This window comes from Orcinus orca, chromosome 11, assembly GCF_937001465.1.
Source record: "Orcinus orca chromosome 11, mOrcOrc1.1, whole genome shotgun sequence".
Classification (NCBI taxonomy): Eukaryota; Metazoa; Chordata; class Mammalia; order Artiodactyla; family Delphinidae; genus Orcinus; species Orcinus orca.
In genome coordinates this window covers 83,185,437-83,208,017 of record NC_064569.1, presented here as the reverse complement: position 1 = coordinate 83,208,017, position 22,581 = coordinate 83,185,437, and the positions used below count along the sequence as shown (strand labels likewise).

Sequence of the window (22,581 nt, the reverse complement as noted above, 5' to 3'; positions counted from 1 at the left end):
ATACGTGGTAATTGCTATGTAAAAATCTGTAGTTTTTATAGGTCTTAAAAAAATGAAACTTGGACCAAAGTAACTTTAACCAAAGCCAGACAAAATCAGTGGTTGGTTTCGTTTTGAGGGGAGGAATGATGTTTGCTGTCTGTTTTTTATGTATAGGACTGTGGAAAAGATTAAGGTCATAGGACCCTCAGAAAGAAAGTTAAAGTTTGTCAACCTGGAGAATTAAAATTTATTTTCTGTCTTTCATCCTTTAGTTAATTGCACTTAAGCGGAAGATATTTCCCAGGAGGAGGATACACAAAGAAGCCAGTCCTGACCGAATCAAGGTATAAAGGATCTTCATCTGAAAATCTACCTCAGCATTCACTGAGCATTTTAAAACTCGACATCAGAGATGTCTTCATGATGTAATGCTTAGCCAGCTTGGCCTGAAGAAGGAATACCATCCACTATAATACTTGGTTTCTGGAATGAATGTAGCCTACTGACCAGGAATTGCTTAACCAACACACGGGAAATGTGTGTGTTGAGCAGCTCTGGTTTTACTTTTAAAGCATCTGCTCGTGGACCGATCTTTCTTTTAATGAAAAGCGTCGCTGATGAGAGACAGCAATGGTTGCTATGGCAACTGAGCAGCTAACTAATATGAGACGCCTCAGCCAGCTTGAGTGCTATTGCTACGAGTCCCCAGTCTTTTGCATTCCAAAGCTTTTTGCTGTGGTTTTACATTTTGGGGTTTTTTTTGTTTCTCTTTTCCATTTCTCATTTTTAAAGTAAGTACATACTAAGTTAACTAAGTTATCCTTGCTTTTGAAAACAGTGAATCGGGATGTGTAAACATGTTTTTATAGATGTTATTTAACTAATGCAGCAGCAATATCATGTCCTATTGGCAGTACCTAAATTATGGACTTTATTAACATTTAAAACAATGTGATCTTAACCCACTTACCATTATTTATGAGCTCAGTGACTGACATCTGAGACTTTGTGCTTGTTTTCTTCAGCCCCTGAGAATACTGTGATTTCATGTGGAGGCCTGATTACAAAGGGCTAGAGTTAAGTAGCTGAGCTACTTGCCAGATGTAATTATGTTTTGAAGATGTACATATTCAAAAAGAAGTGCCTCATTTTAGAGACGAGTAGTGCTGGTGGTCGTGGCCCGTAACAGTGGTGTCTTCTTTAATACCCATCAGTATATTCCAGTAGCTGGCTCTCAATCAGTTTCACACAATGAAGGGTCAGGAAACTTTTTCTGTAAAAAAGCCACGTGGTAAATATTTGCAGGCCACACGTGTCTATGTTGCATATTCTTTGTTTAGTTTAGCTTTTGTTTTTAACAATCCTTTAAAAATGTCAAAACCATGTCTAAGTCGCAGATGTACAAAAACAGGCCACCAGCTGGATTTGGGCCATAGGCCATTGGTCTGTGACCACTGGGATAGAGAATTAGTATTTTTATGTGTGGGTAAGCCCTGATGTTCAGCCATGCTTTATTTATGTCATTGTACTGTGGACTTTATGTGTCCTTTTTGAACTCTGACAGGCATTTTAGATCATGATCTTAACAGTATTCTTTCAAAATGGCATACGTATTTTGTAAAAAGAACTTGTAAATAACTGTGTTTGTGCTGTAAGAGTTATGTATTTCAAAAACTGAAGTCTCATAAAAACTTAAATTTTATCTGCTGCTTTGATTTTTAATCTTTGAGGAGTGAGTTCGTTATCCAGATTCAGAAATCACTTTGAGTGCTTACATGGAATGTCAGGATCTGTCCTTAACACAACTGAAATTAAGTGGAAAGCAGTGTAAGGAGAGGGTGGTAATATTACAACCTGGAGAATGTCACTGTATGGGGGAAAATAAGTTCTAAATGGGATTTATGTGGTAAAAATTTAGGGGTTATGTGGGTATCATTCTTAACGTGAAGAATTCTAGAAAAGTTAGAGAAATGAATATTTGGGTGTGATGGAGATTTCTGGTCAGGTGAATACAATCCACACCTTATTCAGAGCTTAACAGATAAAGAGATGGATAACAGAATCAGAATGTTCATGGAATCATTTATCTAATGATTCAGTAGAATCATTAGAACAAAAGAACCTCAGAAGTTGATGAGTCGTCAAATGGTCTTCCAGAATTTTAAAGCCTCAGAACCAATAGTCCAAATGAAACCCTCTGGAAGACCAGTATGTAACACAGAAGAGGGAAAGCTGCTCACCCTACCTGACCCCAAGGCAGTGCCTCCAAAACTCCCAGGCTTCACAGGCAGTTTCAAAGCCCCACATCTTGTATGTTATCATCGAGGACACTAGGGTCAGGAAGATTACGTGATTTGTCCAAGGTCTCACAGCCAGCTGGGGGCAGAGGTGGGCTGGAGCCCAGCTTGTCTCTTTCTCTAGTCCCCTCCAGGCCATGCCGCCTCCCCAGGACACAGTGGCATGTGCACGTAAAAAGCACACTCTCTGCGGTCCGACTTACGGGGTTTGAGTCCTCGCTCCTAGACATTGATTGCCAAGATTCAGCTTTCTCTTCTAAAACGTAGGAGGCAATACTGGTGTCTGCCTACCTCATAGGCTTCTGGTGAGGATGGAAGAAATGACATGCAACATACCCAGCACAGTGCCTGGCAAATACTCCTGCCTGATAAATGTCAGTGGTGAGGATGATAGTGAGGAAAGTATGTAAAGGATTGTTATCCAGGTCAGGGGTGAGGTTTCCAGTGTAGTCTTTAGGGTGAAATTATTACATTGCTTTTAGCTAAGAAAGTGACACATTTTCTAATTAAAAATATTTTTTGCCTACTTTTTCTTGAAGTGTTTATTTTTAAAACTGTTTCTACATACACCAAAAAGCATACAGATAATGATCAAGGGTTTAAAAGTAAAATGTGATTGCAGCTTAGGTCAGAACATTTATGGAAGGAATAGCACTAATCCCCCAGAATTCTTCCAGAGCATGGAAAACAGAAGGAAAACATTGTCTCATTTTTCCGTCAAGGTCAACACAACCCCACACCAAAGCCTGGTTCCGTTGCCACAAGAAAGGAAAAACCATAGGCCAGTCTACCTCATGGGAATCCCAAACGAAACACTAGCAAGCCACGTTAGTTCGTTCTCCAAAGGAGCAACACTTTATGATCAGGCTGGGCCCATTCCAGGATTGCAGGTTGGCCCAACACTAGAAAAGCACTGCAAATCACATCCGGGGGACCAAAAAGGGAAACTGCAAGAAGGATTCCCACGTGGTTGGGTAGGATAGGAAGAAAAACATCGGCTCGGAAACAAAACAGAACAAAACAAAAAACCCCAGAATTCCCTGGTGGTCCAGTGGTTAGGATTCCATGCTTTCACTGCCAAGGGCCCGGGTTCAATCCCTGGTCAGGGAACTAGGATCTCACAAGCTGCTCAGCACAGTTAAAAAATAAAACAGCACTGAGTCGAGACCTGTGCCCCTGAGAGGGGACTCACAGGGGAGGGGAGGGGAAATCGCAAGGGCAGAGACTTGCCCCGAGGAGTGAGTGTCTTGAGCCACAGACTGGGCCTCCCATGCAGAGGAGAGAAGCCTAGACCCCACTCGTGAGAAGTACACGGGTGCTGGCTCATCCCCAGACAGGGTGGAGAGAGGTCTGCCCTAGTGGCTGCTGTCTTACTGCACGCCCCATTTGAGCTGAATGAACACCTCACTCCACACCACAGCTGGTACTGGATCTAGCGCAGCCAGGTCCTGGGAAAAGACTTGATTTAGGATGCAGAAGTGGCTGGGAGGCCTGGGGTATGATCCAGGTGGGGTGGCAGAGGCCACTGGCATTTACTCAGACAGTGTCACAGAAGCAGCCCAGACTTCTGACAGCAGCCCAGCTGCTTCAGTGCCCACAACCAGAATGCCATGAGCCCCAGCCAAGCAAACGCTTGAGCCCTGCCCATTCCACACCACAACATTGCACTAGATGTGGGACAACCACAACAAAGGAAAAGATGCGACCTTAGGCTACAGCTGAGTGGAGCTGCAGACACCTGTATAGGCAGTGCATGGAACCTAAGTACACGAGCCCCACTTACTTCTGCACTACCCTCCTTGGGGCAAAGGCCCCAATGCAGGGAGAAGGAAAAAAACACAAAGGGAGCAGAGCCAGCTCAAGCCTGACCCTCAGGGCATCCACTCCAGCCACTTGGGAGCAGGCCCTGCCCCTGCCACTGAGTAGAGAAGAAGTCCGCCTCACACCCTGTGCAGACTCTAGCTCTAGCAACACCAGCCACACCCCCTATCAAAGTGGCAGTGGACAGCACACCCTGAGGAAAGATGTGGCTGACATCCACATCAAATCCAGCCCTCCCATCAAAGACATTGGACACATGCAGTCTATACAGGGATGGTCCTACATAAAAACACCCCTTCAAGACAGTAGATAACTGTTAAACCTAAATTCATAGAGACAGAGAAAGTTAAGTAAAATGAAAAGGCAGAGGAACTACTCTCAGTTGAAAGAGCAAGAGAAAACCCCTGAAAAAATAATGCAACAGAGATAATCAGTCTACCAGACAATGAATTCAAGAAGTTGGTAATAAAAATGCTAACTAAATTAAGAGAATCAATCTAAGAACAGATCATTTTAATAAGGAACTAGAAACTTAGGACTTAATAAAAAAAATAGATAATTCAATTTCTGAGATAAAAAGCACTCTAGAAGCAGTGAATAGACAACTAACTGACAGAGAACACAAGTGATCTGGAAGACTGAATAATGGAAATCACCCAATCGGAAGAGCAGAGAGACAAAACAAAAACAATGATAGCAACATACAAGATCTATGGGATAGTATAAAACGTACCAACTTTCACATTATAGGGGTTCCAGAAGGAGAAGAGAGAGAGAGAAGGGGATTGAAAATGTATTTGAAGAAATTATGGCTGAAAAATTCCCAAACCTAAAGAAGGAAACAGATATCCAGGTTCAGAAAGTCCCCAAGAAGATGAACACAAACAGACCCACACCAAGACATATCATAATTAAAATGGCAAAAGTCAGAGAATTCTAAAGGCATCAAGAGAAAAAAAAAGAATCATATACAAGGGAATCCCCATAAAGTTATCAGCTGATTTCTCTGCAGAAACTTTGAAGGCCAAAGGGGAGTGACATGATATATTCAAAGTCCTAAAAGGGAAAAACCTGCAACCTAGGATACTCTACCCAACAAGATTATCTTTTAGGATAGCAGGAGAGAGAAAGAATCTCTCAGATAAGCAAAAATAAAGAAATCAGCAATATTAAACCTACCTTGAAAGAAGTGTGGAAGGGTCTTCTCTGAAAGGGAAAAATCCCAGTAGGAAAGGCAAATATGTAGTAAGGATTGAAGATCACTTAAATAAGCCAGTAGATAGATTTGAAATTTTTTTTAATTGAAAAGCAATTATGACTACAATAAACAGTAAAGGGATAAGCATGAAGATATAAAATATGACATGAAAAACAAAACATGGTAGAGGGGAATAAAAAATGTAGATCTTTTATGGACTTAGAGATGATCATATTAAGTCAGAAAGAGAAAGACAAATACCATATGATATCACTTATATGTGAAATCTAAAATATGACACAAATGAACCTATCTATGAAACAGAAGCAGACTCACAGACACAGAGAACAGACCTGTGGTTGCCAAGGCAGGGGGTGGGGGTGTTGGGGAGGGAAGGATTGGGAGTTTGGAGTTAGTAGATGCAAACCATTATATAGAGAATGGATAAACAACAAGGTCCTACTGTATAGCACAGGGAATTATAGTCAATATCCTGTGATAAACCATAGAGGAAAAGAATTTTTAAAAGAATGTGTGTATATCTATATCTATATCTATCTATCTCTCTCTCTATATATAATCTGAATCACTTTACTATACAGCAGAAATTAACACACTGTAAATCAACTATACTTCAATTAAAAAGTTAAAAATTTAAATGTAGATCTTTTAGAATGTGTTTGAACTTAAATGATTATCAGTTTAAAGCAAGTAGATATAATTATGGGTCAATATATATGAACCCCATGGTAACCACAAATCAAAAACCTACAGTAGTACACAAAAACCGAGAAGAAAGGAACTTAAGCATACTACAAAAGAAAACCATCAGACCACAATGGGAGAAACAAAAAGAAGAAATGAACAGAGAACTACAAAAACAACTGGAAAACAAGGAATAAAATGGCAATAAATACATACCTATCAATTATCACTTTAAATGTCAATGAACTAGATGATCCAATCAAAAGACATAGCGTGGCTAATTGGATAAAAAAACAAGACCCTTCAATATGCTGCCTACAAGAGACTCACTTCAGGGCAAAAGACATACAGAATGAGAGTGAGGATGGTAAAAAGATTTTATGCAAACGGAAATGACAAGGAAGTGGGGGTAGCAATAATCATATCAAACAAAATAGACTTTAAAACAAAAGCTATAATGAAAGACAAAAAAAGAGCATTACATAATGATAAAGGGATCAATACAAGAAGAGGATATTATACTTGTGAACATATACACATCCAATACAGGAGCACCTTAAACAGATGAAGCAAATGCTAACATACATAAAGGGAGAAACTGAGAGTAATACAATAATAGTAGGAGACTTTAACACCCTACTGACATCAGTGGACAGGTCATCCAGACAGAAAATGAATAAGGCAACAGAGGTCTTAAATGACACAATAGACCAGTTGGACTTAATTGATATCTCAAGGACATGACATGCAAAAAAAGCAGAATACACATTCTTTTCAAGTGCACATGGAATGTTCTCCAGGACAGATCACATACTAGGTCACAAAACAAGCCTCAACAAATTAAACAGCATAGAAATTATATCAAGCATTTTTCTGGATCACAATGGGATGAAAGTAGAAATCAATTACAGAAAAAAAGGGGGGGGAACATGTGCAAACTAAATGACATGCTACTAAAAAAACCAATGGGTCAATAATGAAATCAAAGAGGAAATCAGAAAATACCTCAAGATAAATGAAAATGAAAACACAACTTTCCAAAATCTCTGGGATATAGCAAAAGCTATATCAATATACTGAGAGGGAAGTTCATAGTGATACACGCCTTCCTCAAGAAGAAAGAAAAATCTCAAACAACCTAGAATTGGAAAAAGAAGAATAAAAAAAAGCCCAAAGTCAGCAGAAGAAGGAAATAAAGATCAGAGAAGAAATAAAATAGGGATCAAAAAAGCAATTAGAAAATATGAAACCAAGAGCTGTTTTTTTAAAAAAAATAAATAAAACTGATAAACTTTAGCCAGGTTCACCAAGAAGAAAAGAGAGAGGACCCAAATAAAATAAGAAATGAAAGAGGAGAAATAACCCATACCACAGAGGAAAAAAATCATGATACTAAGAACAGTTATATGCCAACAAATTCGACAACCTAGAAGAAATGGACAGATTTCTAGAAATGTACAGCTTGCCATGACTGAGTCAAGAAGAATCAGATAATTTGAACAGACCAATCACTAGAAGTGAATTTGAATCTGTTAAAAAAAAGAAAAAAACAACAAAAAAACAAAAAGAACTCTCAGCAAACAAAAGTCCAGGACTGGACAACTTCACAGGGGAATTCTACCAAACATATAAAAAAGAACTAATACCTATCCTCAAATTATTCCAAAAGGATCAAGGAGGGGACACTCCTAAATTTATTCTACAAGGCCACCATCACCCTGATACCAAAACCAAAGATACTACAGAAAAAGGAAATTACAGACCAATATCTTTGGAATACAGATGCAAAAATCCTCAACAAAATACTAGCAAACTGAATCCAACCAATACATAAAAAGATCATTACTATGATCAAGTTAGATTTATTCCAGAGTAACAAGGATGGTTCAACATATGCAAATCAGTGTGATACATACACCACATTAACAAAAGACAGAAATCACATGATCATCTCAGATGCATCTCTAAAAGCATTTGACAAAATTCAACATCAATTCATGATAAAAACTCCCATCAAAGTGAGTATAGAGGAAACATAACATAATAAAGGCCATTTATGACAAACCCATAGCCAACATAATACCCAATGATGAAAAGCTGAAAGCCTTCCTGCCAAATTCAGGAACAAAACAAGGATACCCCTCTTACCACCTCTATTTACCATAGTATTGGAAGCCCTAGCCACAGAAGTCAGACAAGAAATAAAAGGTACCCAAATTGGAAGGGAAGAGGTAAAACTGTCACTATTTGCAGATGAAATGATACTTTTATAGAGAACCCTAAAGTCCCCCCTAAATGAATTCAGCAAGGTTGCAGGATATAAGATTACTATACAGTAACTGCTTCATTTCTATACACTAATAATGAAATATAAGTTTAAAAAAATCCCATTTAAAATTGCATTAAAAAATACTTAGGAGTAAACTTAACCAAGGAGATGAAATACATATACTCTGAAAACTATAAAACATTGATTAAGGAAACTGAAGATGATTCAAAGAAATGGAGAGATATCTCATGCTCTTGGATTGGAAGGATCAATATTACTAACATGGCCATACTACCCAAAGCAATCTACAGATTTAATGCAGTCCCTATCAAAATACCCAGGACATTTTTCAAAGAAATAAAACAAACAGTCCTAAAATTTGTATGTAACCACAAAAGACCCTGAATTGCCAAAGCAATCCTGAGAAAAAAAGAACAAAGCTGGAGGTATAACCCTCCCAGACTTCAGACTATACTCCAAAGCTACAGTAATCAAAACAGCATGGTACTGGCACAAAAACAGACACATAGATCAATGCAACAGAATAGAAAGCCCAGAAATAAAACCATGCACCTACCATCAATTATTCTACGACAAAAGGAGGCAAGAATATATTGATACAATGCAGAAGACAGTCTCTTCAACAAGTGGTGCTGGGAAAACTGGACAGCCACATGTAAAACAACGAGATTAGAACATTCTCTTACACCATATACAAAAATAAACTGAAATGGTTTAAAGACCTAAATGTCAGACCTTGAATCATAAAACTAGAAAACAACACAGGCAGAACACTCTTTGACATAAATCATAGCAGTATTTTCTTAGATCAGTCTCCTGAGACAAAATAAGTGAAAGCAAAACCAAATGGGACTTAATTAAACTTTTGCACAGCAAAGGAAACCATTGACAAATTGAAAAGACAACCTACAGAATAGGAGAGAATATTTGCAAATAATATGACTGACAAGGGGTTAGTATCTAAAATATACAAACAGTTCATACAATTCAATATAAAAAAAATCCAATCAAAAAAATGGGAAGACATGAATAGTCATTTTTCCAAAGAAAACATACAGATTGCCAACAGGCACATGAAAAAATGCTAATCACTAATTATTAGAGAAATGCATATCAAAAGCACAATGAGATATCACCTCATACTTGTCAGAATAGCTATCAAAAAGTCTACAAATAACAAATATTGGATTTGGAGAAAAGGGAACCCTCATATACTGTTGGTAGGAATGTAAATTGGTGCAGACCCTATGGAAAACCATATGGAGGTTCCGCAAAAATCTACAAATCGGGACTTCCTTGGCGGTCCAGTGGTTACGACTCCACGCTCCCAATGCAGGGGGCACAGGTTCGATCCCCGGTCGGGCAACTAAGATCCTTCATGCCGCATGGTGCGGCCTAAAAAAAAAAATCTAAAATTAGAAATACCATATGATCCAGCAATTCTACTCCTGGGTATATATCCAGAAAAAATGAAGACACTAATTGAAAAAGATATATGCACCAAAATGTTCATAGCAGCACTATGTACAATACCCAAGACATAGAAGCAACCCAAGTGCCCATCAACAAACAACTGGATAAAGAAGTTGTGGTATATATACATACATACATACATATATATATATATATATATATATATATAAAATGGAATATTACTCAGCTTAAAAAAATGAAATACTGCTACTTGCAACAACGTGGATGGACCCACAGAATAAATCAGACAGAAAAACAAATACTATATGATATCACTTATACATAGAATCTAAAAAATAATACAAATGAATATATATGCAAAACAGAAACAGACTCACAGATACAGAAAACAAACTTGTGGTTACCAAACGGGAGAGGAAAGTGGGGAGGGACAAATTAGGGGTATAAGATTAACAGATACAAACTACTATATATAAAGTAAATAAGCAACAAGGATATACTGGATAGCACAGGGAATTATACCCATTACCTTGTAATAACCTATAATGTAATATAATCTGCAAAAATACCAAATCACTATGCTGTACACCTGAAACTAATACAATATTACAAATCACCTATACTTCAATGATAAAATGTGCAACAATTAAAAAAAAAAGAAAATAAGAAAACATTTTGTCAGGAATCCAGGTAATTAGAGGGAATAAATGGGCAAATGACATATATGGAGGAGTAGTAAAAATGTGGTCTTTTAAGAATTAGCCCTCAGACTTGAACTAGGCAGTCTCTTAAGTATGATCAAAGTCAATAAAATCCTGAAGCCTTTGCCAAATTTTAAAGAGGTAAAAATATATAATTAAAAACAGACAAATAAATTGAAGAACTGGTAGTAAACTAAGGCAGGTACAAAAGTCAAAATATACTTTTACATTATCTGGGGGGAAATACATTTATGTACAGAAGAAAGGAAATAATACCCCAAATTTAAAATTGTGTATTGTCTCTTGGTAGTGAGACTATGAATGAATTTCATTTCCTCATAAATTATTTATCTTCTAAAAATTGTTTTAGAATGAATACTTTTATAACAAGAACAATAAATATTAGGTAGAATTATAGTGACACATGTTAAATTTTTAATGGAAAGTACAATGGTTTTTATTAGCCAACCCCAGGAAAGCTAACTTTGAAAATCCATAAAATGCTGCATTTTGAGGAACCAAGATGGCAGAGTAGAAGGACATGCTCTCATTCCCTCTTGCGAGAACACCACAATCACAACTAGCTGCTGCACAATCATCGACAGGAAGACACTGGAACTCACCAAAAAAGATACCCCACATCCAAAGACAAAGGAGAAGCCACAATGAGACGGTGGAAGGGGCACAATCACAATAAAATCAAATGCCATAACTGCTGGGTGGGTGACTCACAGACTGGTGAACACTTAACTTATACCACAGAAGTCCACCCACTGGGTGGAGGTTCTGAGCCCCACGTCAGGCTTCCCAACCTGCAGGTCCAGCAATGGTAGGAGGAATTCCTAGAGAATCAGATTTTGAAGCCTAGTGGGAATTGACTGCAGGACTTCGACAGGACTGGGGGAAAAAGAGACTCCACTCTTGGAGGGCACACACAAAGTAGTGTGCGCATCAGGACCCAGGGCAAGAAGCAGTGACCATAGGGGAGACTGAATCAGACCTACCTGCTAGTGTTGGAGGGTCTCCTGCAGAGGCAGGGGGTGGCTCTGTTACACCGTGGAGACAAGGACACTGGCAGAAGTTCTGGGAAGTACTCCTTGGCGTGAGCCCTCCCAGAGTCTGTAATTAGCCCCACCAAAGAGCCCAGGTAGGCTCCAGTGTTGGGTTGCCTCAGGCCAAACAACCAAAAGGGAGGGAACACAGCCCCACCCAACAGTCAAGTGGCTTAAATTTTTACTGAGCTCTGCCCACCAGAGCAACAGTCAGCTCTACCCACCACCAGTCCCTCCCATCAAGCCTCTTAGATAGCCTCATCCACCAGAGGGCAGACAGCAGAAACAAGAAGAACTACAATCCTGCAGCCTGTGGAACAAAAACCACATTCACAGAAAGACAGACAAGCTGAAAAGGCAGAGGGCTATGTACCAGATGAAGGAACAAGATAAAACCCCAGAAAAACAACTAAATGAAGTGGCGATAGGCAACCTTCCAGAAAAAGAATTCAGAATAATGATAGTGAAGATGATCCAGGACCTCGGAAAAACAATGGAGGCAAAGATTAAGAAGATGCAAGAAATGTTTAACAAAGACCTAGAAGAATTAAAGAACAAACAAACAAAGATGAATAATAACTGAAATGAAAACTAAACTAGAAAGAATCAATAGCAGAATAACTGAGGCAGAAAAACGGATAAGTGGCCTGGAAGACAGAATGGTGGAATTCACTGCTGCAGAACAGAATAAAGAAAAAAGGATGAAAAGAAATGAAGACAGCCTATGAGACCTCTGGGACAGCATTAAACGCAACAACATTCGCATTATAGGGGTCCAAAAGGAGAAGAGAGAGAGAAAGGACCAGAGAAAATATTTGAAGAGATTATAGTTGAAAACTTCCCTAACATGGGAAAGGAAATAGCCACCCAAGTCCAGGAAGCACAGAGAGTCCCATACAGGATAAACCCAAGGAGAAACATGCTGAGACACATAGTAATCAAATTGGCAAAAATTAAAGACAAAGAAAAAATATTGAAAGCAGCAAAGGAAAAATGGCAAATAACCTACAAGGAAACTACCATAATGATAACAGCTGATTTCTCAGCAGAAACTCTACAAGCCAGAAGGGAGTGGAATGATATACTTAAAGTGATGAAAGGGAAGAACCTACAACCAAGATTACTCTACCTGGCAAGGATCTCATTCAGATTCAATGGAGAAATGAAAAGCTTTACACACAAGCAAAGCTAAGAGAATTCAGCACCACCAAACCAGCTCTACAACAAATGCTAAAGGAACTTCTCTAAGTGGGAAACACAGGAGAAGAAAAGGACCTACAATAAAAACCCCAAAACAATTAAGAAAATGGTCATAGGAACATACGTATCGATAATTACCTTAAACGTGAATGGATTAAATGCTCAAACCAAAAGACACAGGCTTGCAGAATGGATACAAAAACAAGACCCATATATATGCTGTCTACAAGAGACCCACTTCAGACCTAGGGACACATACAGACTGAAAGTGAGGGGATGAAAAGATATTCCATGCAAATGGAAATCAAAGAAAGCTGGAGTAGCTATACTCATATCAGATAAAATAGACTTTAAAATAAAGAATGTTACAAGAGACAAGGAAGGACACTACATAACAATCAAGGGATCAATCCAAGAGGAAGATATAACAATTACAAATATATATGCACCCAACATAGGAGCACCTCAAGACAAAAGGAAAATGCTAACAGCTATAAAAGAGGAAATCGACAGTAACACAATAATAGTGGGGGACTTTAACACCTCACTTACAGCAGTGGACAGATCATCCAAAATGAAAATAAATAAGGAAACAGAAGCTTTAAATGACACAAAAGAGCAGATAGATTTAATTGATATTTATAGGACATTCCATTCAAAAACAGCAGATTACACTTTCTTCTAAAGTGCGCACAGAACATTCTCCAGGAAAGATCACATCTTGGGTCACAATTCAAGCCTCAGTAAATTTAAGAAAACTGATATCATACGAAATATCTTTTTTGACCACAATGCTATGAGATTAGAAATGAATTACAGGGAAAAAACCGTAAAAAACACAAACATATGGAGGCTAAACAATACTTTACTAAATAACCAAGAGATCACTGAAGAAATCAAAGAGGAAATCAAAAAGTACCTAGAGGCAAATGACAATGAAAACACGACAATCCAAAACCTATGGGATACAGCAAAAGCAGTTCTAAGAGGGAAGTTTATAGCTATACAAGCCTACCTCAAGAAACAAGAAAAATCTTAAGTAAACAATCTAACCTTACACCTAAAGGAACTAGAGAAAGAAGAACAAACAAAACCCAAAGTTAGCAGAAGGAAAGAAATCATAAAGATCAGAGCAGAAATAAATGAAATAGAAAGAAAACAACAGCAATGATCAATAAAACTAAAAGCTGGTTCTTTGAGAAGATAAACAAATTGATAAACTATTATCCAGACTCATCAAGAAAAAGAGGGAGAGGACTCAAATCAATAAAATTAGAAATGAAAAAGGAGAAGTTACAACAGTGACCACAGAAATACAAAGCATCCTAAGAGACTACTACAAGCAACTCTATGCCAATAAAATGGACAACCTGGAAGAAATGGGCAAATTCTTAGAAAAGTATAACCTTCCAAGACTGAACCAGGAAGGAACAGAAAATATGAACAGAACAATCACAAATAATGAAATTGAAACTGTGATTAAAAATCTTCCAACAAACAAAAGTCCAGGACCAGATGGCTTCACAGGTGAATTCTATCAAACATTTAGAGAAGGGCTAACACCTATCCTTCTCAAACTCTTCCAGAAAAGTGCAGAGGAAGGAACACTCCCAAACTCATTCTATGAGGCCACCATCACCCTGATACCAAAACCAGACAAAGATACTACAAAAAAAGAAAATTGCAGACCAATATCACTGATGAATATAGATGCAAAAATCCTCAACAAAATACTAGCAAATAGAATCCAACACATTAAAAGGATCATACACCATGATCATGTGGGATTTATCCCAGGGATGCAAGGATTCTTCAATATACACAAATCAATCAATGTGATAAACCATATTAACATATTGAAGAATAAAAACCATATGATCATCTCAGTAGATGCAGAAAAAGCTTTTGACAAGATTCAACACCTATTTATGATAAAAACTCTCCAGAAAGTGGGCATAGAGGGAACCTACCTCAACATAATAAAGGTCATATACGACAAACCCACGGCAAACATCATTCTCAATGGTGAAAAACTGAAAGCATTTCCTCTAAGATCAGGAACGAGACCAGGATGTCCACTCCCACCACTATTATTCAACATAGCTTTGGAAGTCCTAGCCACGGCAATCAGAGAAGAAAAAGAAATAAAAGGAATACAAACTGGAAAAGAAGAAGTATAACTGTCACTGTTCGCAGATGATATGATACTATACATAGAGAATCCTAAAAATGCCAGCAGAAAACTACTAGAGCTAATCAATGAATTTGGTAAAGTTGCAGGATACAAAATTAATGCACAGAAATCTCTTGCATTCCTATAATGATGAAAAATCTGAAAGAGAAATTATGGAAAAACTCCCATTTATCATTGCAATAAAAAGAATAAAATACCTCTGAATAAACCTACCTAGGGAGACAAAAGATCTGTATGCAGAAAACTATAAGACACTGATGAGAGAAATTAAAGATGATACCAACAGATGGAGAGATATACCATGTTTTTGGATTGGAAGAATCAATATTGTGAAAATGACTATACTACCCAAAGCAATCTACAGATTCAATGCAATCCCTATCAACCTACCAATGGCATTTTTTATGGAAATAGAACAAATCATCTTAAAATTTGTATGGAGACAGAAAAGACCCCGAATAGCCAAAGCAGTCTTGAGGGAAAAAAACAGAGCTGGAGGAATCAGACTCCGTGACTTCAGACTATACTACAAAGCTACAGTAATCAAGACAATATGGTACTGGTACAAAAACAGAAACACAGATCAATGGAACAAGATAGAAAGCCTAGAGATAAACCCACGCACCTATGGTCAACTAATCTATGACAAAGGAGGCAAAGATATACAATGGAGAAAAACAGTCTCTTCAATAAGTGTTGCTGGGAAAACTGGACAGCTACATTAAAAGAATGAAATTAGAACACTCCCTAACACCATACACAAAAATAAACTCAAAATAGATTCGAGACCTAAAATGTAAGACTGGATACTATAAAACTCTTAGAGGAAAACATAGGAAGAACACTCTTTGACATAAATTGCAGCAAGATCTTTTTTGATCCACCTCCTAGAGTAATGGAAATAAAAACAAAAATAAACAAATGGGACCTAATGAAACTTCAAAGCTTTTGCACAGCAAAGGAAACCATGAACAAGACGAAAAGACAACCCTCAGAATGGGAGAAAATATTTGCAAACGAATCAACGGACAAAGGATTAATCTCCAAAATATATAAACAGCTCATGCAGCTCAATATTAAAGAAACCAACAACCCAGTGCAAAAATGGGCAGAAGGCCTAAATAGACATTTCTCCAAAGAAGACATACAGATGGCCAAAGAGCACATGAAAATATGCTCAACATCACTAATTATTAGAGAAATGCAAATCAAAACATGAGGTATCACCTCACACCAGTTAGAATGGGCATTATCAGAAAATCTACAAACAAATGCTGGAGAGGGTGTGGAGAAAAGGGAACCCTCTTGCACTGTTGGTGGGAATGTAAATTGGTACAGCCACTATGGAGAACAGTATGGAGGTTCCTTAAAAAACTAAAAATAGAATTACCATATGATCCAGCAATCCCACTCCTGGGCATATACCCAGAGAAAACCATAATTCAAAAAGACACATGCACTCCAATGTTCATTGCAGCACTATTTACAATAGCCAGGTCATGGAAGCAGCCTAAGTGCCCATCGACAGATGAATGGATAAAGAAGAGGTGGTACATATATACAATGGAATATTACTCAGCCATAAAAAGGAACGATATTGAGTCATTTGTTGAGACGTGGATGGATCTAGAGACGGTCACACAGAGTGAAGTAAGTCAGAAAGAGAAAAACAAATATCGTATATTAACGCATGTATGTGGAACCTAGAAAAATGGTACAGATGAACAAGTTTACAGGGCAGAAGTTTAGAAACAGATGTAGAGAACAAACGTATGGACACCAAGGGGGGAAAACTGTAGTGGGGTGGGGATGGTGATATGAATTGGGCGATTGGGATTGACATGTATACAGTGATGTGTATAAAATTGATGACTGATAAGAATCTGCAGTATAAAAAAAGCAAACAAAAAAAACTAATACTAAATTTTCTTTGGGTTATTTGTATGGAAATATGTTAATATAAATGTTTCAGACATTACATGAAATTTCTAAAAATCTTATATGTTCTGGTATAATGTTATAAGTCATAATTCTAGTTATTACTTTAAAATGTATATCTCAGAAACAACAACAAAAGAATAAAATGCTGCATTTTAAGAGACTGTGTGTGATGAAATAGTCATTCACAGCAATCACAGTAAAATCAAATCCCATAACTTCTCGGTGGGTGACTCACAGACTGGAGAACACTTATACCACAGAAGTCCACCCACTGGAGTGAAGGTTCTGAGCCACATGACAGGTTTCCCAACCTGGGGGTCCGGCAATGAGAGGAGGAATTCTGAGAGAATCAGACTTTGAAGCCTACTGGGATTTCACTGCAAGATTTCGACAGCACTGGGGGAAACACAGACTCCACTCTTGGAGGGCACACACAAAGTACTGTGTGCATCGGGACCCAGGGCAAGGAGCAGTGACCCCAGGGGAAGGACCAGTGACAGCAGAGGAGACTAAACCAGACCTACCTTCTAGTATTGGAGGGTCACCTGCAGAGGCAGGGGTGGCTGTGGCTCACTGTGGGGAAAAAGACACTGGAAGCAGAAGTTCTGGAAAGTACTCCTTGGTGTGAGCCCTCCCAGAGTCTGTCCTTAGCCCCACCAAAGAGCCCAGGTAGACTCCAGTGTTGGGTTGCCTCAGGCCAAACAACCAACAGGGAGGGAACACAGCCCCACCCAACAGTCAAGTGGATTAAAGTTTTACTGAGCTCTGCCCACCAGAGCAACAGTCAGCTCTACCCACCACCAGTCCCTCCCATCAAGCCTCTTAGATAGCCTCATCCACCAGAGGGCAGACAGCAGAAGCAAGAAGAACTACAATCCTGCAGCCTGTGGAACAAAAACCACATTCACAGAAAGATAGACAAGCTGAAAAGGCAGAGGGCTATGTACCAGATGAAGGAACAAGATAAAACCCCAGAAAAACAACTAAATGGAGTGGAGATAGGCAACCTTCCAGAAAAAGAATTCAGAATAATGATAGTGAAGATGATCCAGGATCTTGGAAAGAGAATGGAGGCAAAGATCGAGAAGATGCAAGAAATGTTTAACAAAGACCTAGAAGAATTAAAGAACAAACAAACAAAGATGAACAATAACTGAAATGAAAACTAAACCAGAAAGAATCAATAGCAGAATAACTGAGGCAGAAAAACGGATAAGTGGCCTGGAAGACAGAATGGTGGAATTCACTGCTGTGGAACAGAATAAAGAAAAAAGGATGAAAAGAAATGAAGACAGCCTAAGAGACCTCTGGGACAGCATTAAACGCAACAACGTTCGCATTATAGGGGTCCAAAAGGAGAAGAGAGAGAGAAAGGACCAGAGAAAATATTTGAAGAGATTATAGTTGAAAACTTCCCTAACATGGGAAAGGAAATAGCCACCCAAGTCCAGGAAGCACAGAGAGTCCCATACAGTATAAGCCCAAGGAGAAACATGCTGAGACACATAGTAATCAAATTGGCAAAAATTAAAGACAAAGAAAAATTATTGAAAGCAGCAAGGGAAAAACGACAAATAACATACAAGAGAACCTCCCATAAGGTTAACAGCTGATTTCTCAGCAGAAACTCTATAAGCCAGAAGGGAGTGGAATGATATACTTAAAATGATGAAAGGGAAGAACCTACAACCAAGATTACTCTACCAAGGATCTCATTCAGATTCGATGGAGAAATCAAAAGCTTTACAGACAAGCAAAAGCTAAGAGAATTCAGCACCACCAAACCAGCTCTACAAGAAATGCTAAAGGAACTTCTCTAAATGGGAAACACAGGAGAAGAAAAGGACCTAAAAAAAAATACCCCAATTAAGAAAATGCTCATAGGAACATACATATCGATAATTACCTTAAACATGAATGGATTAAATGCTCAAACCAAAAGACACAGGCTTGCAGAATGGATACAAAAACAAGACCCATATATATGCTGTCTACAAGAGACCCACTTCAGACCTAGGGACACATACAGACTGAAAGTGAGGGGATGGAAAAAGATATTCCATGCAAATGGAAGTCAAACGACAGCTGGAGCAGCAATACTCATATCAGATAAAATAGACTTTAAAATAAAGAATGTTACAAGAGACAATGAAGGACACTATATAATGATCAAGGGGTCAATCCAAGAAGAAGACATAACAATTATAAATATATATGCACCCAACATAGGAGCACCTCAATACATAAGGCAACTGCCAATAGGTATAAAAGAGGAAATCGACAGTAACACAGTTAACAGTGGGGGACTTTAACACCTCACTACACCAATGGAAAGATCATCCAAAATGAAAATAAATAAGGAAACAGAAGCTTTAAATGACACAACAGACCAGATAGATTTAATTGATATTTTTAGGACATTGCATCCAAAAACAGCAGATTACACTTCCTTCTCAACTGCGCACGGAACATTCTCCAGGATAGATCACACCTTGGGTCACACATCAAGCCTCAGTAAATTTAAGAAAACTGAAATCATATCAAGCATCTTTTCTGACCACAATGCTATGAGATTAGAAATGAATTACAGGGGAAAAAACGTAAAATACAAGAACACATGGAGGCTAAACAATACGTTACTAAATAACCAAGAGATCACTGAAGAAATCAAAGAGGAAATCAAAAAATACCTAGAGACAAATGACAAAGAAAACACGACAATCCAAAACCTACGGGATGCAGCAAAAGCAGTTCTAAGAGGTAAGCTTATAGCTATACAAGCCTACCTCAAGAAACAAGAAAAATCTCAAACAATCTAACCTTACACCTAAAGGAACTAGAGAAAGAAGAACAAACAAAACCCAAAGTTAGCAGAAGGAAAGAAATCATAAAGATCAGAGCAGAAATAAATGAAATAGAAACAAAGAAAACAACAGCAACGATCAATAAAACTAAAAGCTGGTTCTTTGAGAAAATAAACAAAATTGATAAACCATTAGCTAGACTCATCAAGAAAAAGAGGGAGAGGACTCAAATCAATAAAATTAGAAATGAAAACGGAGAAGTTACAACAGACACCGCAGAAATACAAAGCATCGTAAGAGGCTACTACAAGCAACTCTATGCCAATAAAATGGACAACCTGGAAGAAATGGACAAATTCTTCGAAAGGTATAACCTTCCAAGACTTGAACCAGGAAGAAATAGAAAATATGAACAGACCAACCACAAGTAGAAATTGAAACTGTGATTAAAAATCTTCCAACAAACAAAAGTCCAGGACCAGATGGCTTCTCAGGTGAATTCTATGAAACATTTAGAGAAGACCTAACACCCCTCCTTCTCAAACTCTTCCCAAAAAGTACAGAGGAAGGAACACTCCCAAACTCATTCTATGAGGCCACCATCACCCTGATACCAAAACCAGACAAAGATACTACAAGAAAAGAAAATTACAGACCAATATCACTGATGAATATAGATGCAAAAATCCTCAACAAAACACTAGCAAACAGAATCCCCACAACACATTAAAAGGATCAAACACCATAATCAAGTGGGATTTACCCCAGGGATGCAAGGATTCTTCAATATATGCAAATCAATCAATGTGATAAACCATATTAACAAACTGAAGAAGAAAAACCATATGATCATCTCAATAGATGCAGAAAAAGCTTTTGACAAAATTCAACACCCATTTATGATAAAAACTCTCCAGAAAGTGGGCATAGAGGGACCCTACCTCAACATAATAAAGGTCATATACGACAAACCCACGGCAAACATCATTCTCAATGGTGAAAAACTGAAAGCATTTCCTCTAAGATCAGGAACGAGACAAGGATGTCCACTCTCACCACTATTATTCAACATAGTTTTGGAAGTCTTAGCCATTGCAATCATAGAAGAAAAATAAATAAAAGGAATACAAATCGAAAAGAAGAAGTAAAACTGTCACTGTTCGCAGATGACATGATACTATACATAGAGAATCCTAAAGATGCCACCAGAAAACTACTAGAGCTAATCAATGAATTTGGTAAAGTTGCAGGATACCAAATTAATGCACAGAAATCTCTTGCATTCCTATACAGTAATGATGAAAAATCTGAAAGAGAAATTATGGAAACACTCCCGTTTACGATTGCAACACAAAGAATAAACCTACCTAGGGAAACAAAAGACCTGTATGCAGAAAACTATAAGACACTGATGAGAGAAATTAAAGATGTTACCAACAGATGGAGAGATATACCATGTTTTTGGACTGGAGGAATCAATATTGTGAAAAGGACTATACTACCCAAAGCAATCTACAGATTCAATGCAATCCCTATCAACCTACCAATGGCATTTTTTACAGAACTAGAACAAATCATCTTAAAATTTGTATGGAGACACAAAAGACCCCGAGTAGCCAAAGCAGTCTTTAGGGAAATAACCGGAGCTGGAGGAATCAGACTCCCTGACTTCAGACTATACTACAAAGCTACAGTAATCAAGACAATATGGTACTGACAGAAAAACAGAAACATAGATCAATGGAACAAGATAGAAAGCCTAGAGATAAACCCATGGTCAACTAGTCTATGACAAAGGAGGCTAGGATATACAATGGAGAAAAGACAGTCTCTTCAATAAGTGGTGCTGGGAAAACTAGACAGCTACATTAAAGAATGAAATTAGAACACTCCCTAACACCATACACAAAAATAAATTCGAAATGGATTCATGACCTAAAATGTAAGACTGGATACTATAAAACTCTTAGAGGAAAACATAGGAAGAACACTCTTTGACATAAATCACAGCAAGATCTTTTTTGATCCATCTCCTAGAGTAATGGAAATAAAAACAAAAATAAACAAATGGGACCTAATGAAACTTCAAAGCTTTTGCACAGCAAAGGAAACCATAAACAAGACCAAAACACAATCCTCAGAATGGGAGAAAATATTTGCAAATGAATCAACAGACAAAGGATTAATCTCCAAAATATATAAACAGCTCATGCAGCTCAATATTAAAGAAACAAAAAACCCAATGCAAAAATGGGCAAAAGACCTAAATAGACATTTCTCCAAAGAAGACATACAGATGGCCAAGAAGCACATGAAAAGCTGCTCAACATCACTAAGTATTAGAGAAATGCAAATCAAAACTACAATGAGGTATCACCTCACACCAGTTAGAATGGGCATCATCAGAAAATCTACAAATGACAAATGCTGGAGAGGGTGTGGAGAAAAGGGAACCCTCTTGCACTGTTGGTGGGAATGTAAATTGGTATAGCCACTATGGAGAACAGTATGGAGGTTTCTTAAAAAGCTAAATATAGAATTACCATATGATCCAGCAATCCCACTCCTGGGCATATATCCAGAGAAAACCATAATTGAAAAAGACACATGCACCCCAATGTTCTTTGCAGCACTATTTACAATAGCCAGGTCATGGAAGCAACCTAAATGTCCATTGACAGATGAATGGATAAAGAAGAGGTGGTACATATATACAATGGAATATTACTCAGCCATAAAAAGGAACGATATTAAGTCATTTGTTGAGACGTGGATGGATCTAGAGACTGTCACACAGAGTGAAGTAAGTCAGAAAGAGAAAAACAAATATCGTATATTAACTCATGTATGTGGAACCTAGAAAAATGGTACTGATGAACCGGTTTCAGGGTAGAAGTTTAGAGACAGATGTAGAGAACAAACGTATGGATACCAAGGGGGGAAAACCGTGGTGGGGTGGGCA

The 22,581-nt window shown here is 38.0% G+C and overlaps 1 protein-coding gene across 7 annotated transcripts in view; it reads left to right on the top strand.

Annotated features, from left to right (window-relative positions):
* The window catches only part of GNPTAB (N-acetylglucosamine-1-phosphate transferase subunits alpha and beta), an 88,850-nt gene extending 87,166 nt beyond the window's left edge, over nucleotides 1-1,684 (top strand). For all 7 annotated transcript variants that reach the window (XM_033427623.2, XM_033427625.2, XM_033427624.2 and 4 more), the window contains one exon: nucleotides 255-1,684. In XM_033427623.2, coding sequence (XP_033283514.1) covers nucleotides 255-332 — 78 coding nt within the window. In that variant the 3' untranslated portion in view covers nucleotides 333-1,684. The remainder of the gene's footprint in view (nucleotides 1-254) is intronic.
* The last annotated feature ends 20,897 nt before the right edge of the window (nucleotides 1,685-22,581 follow it).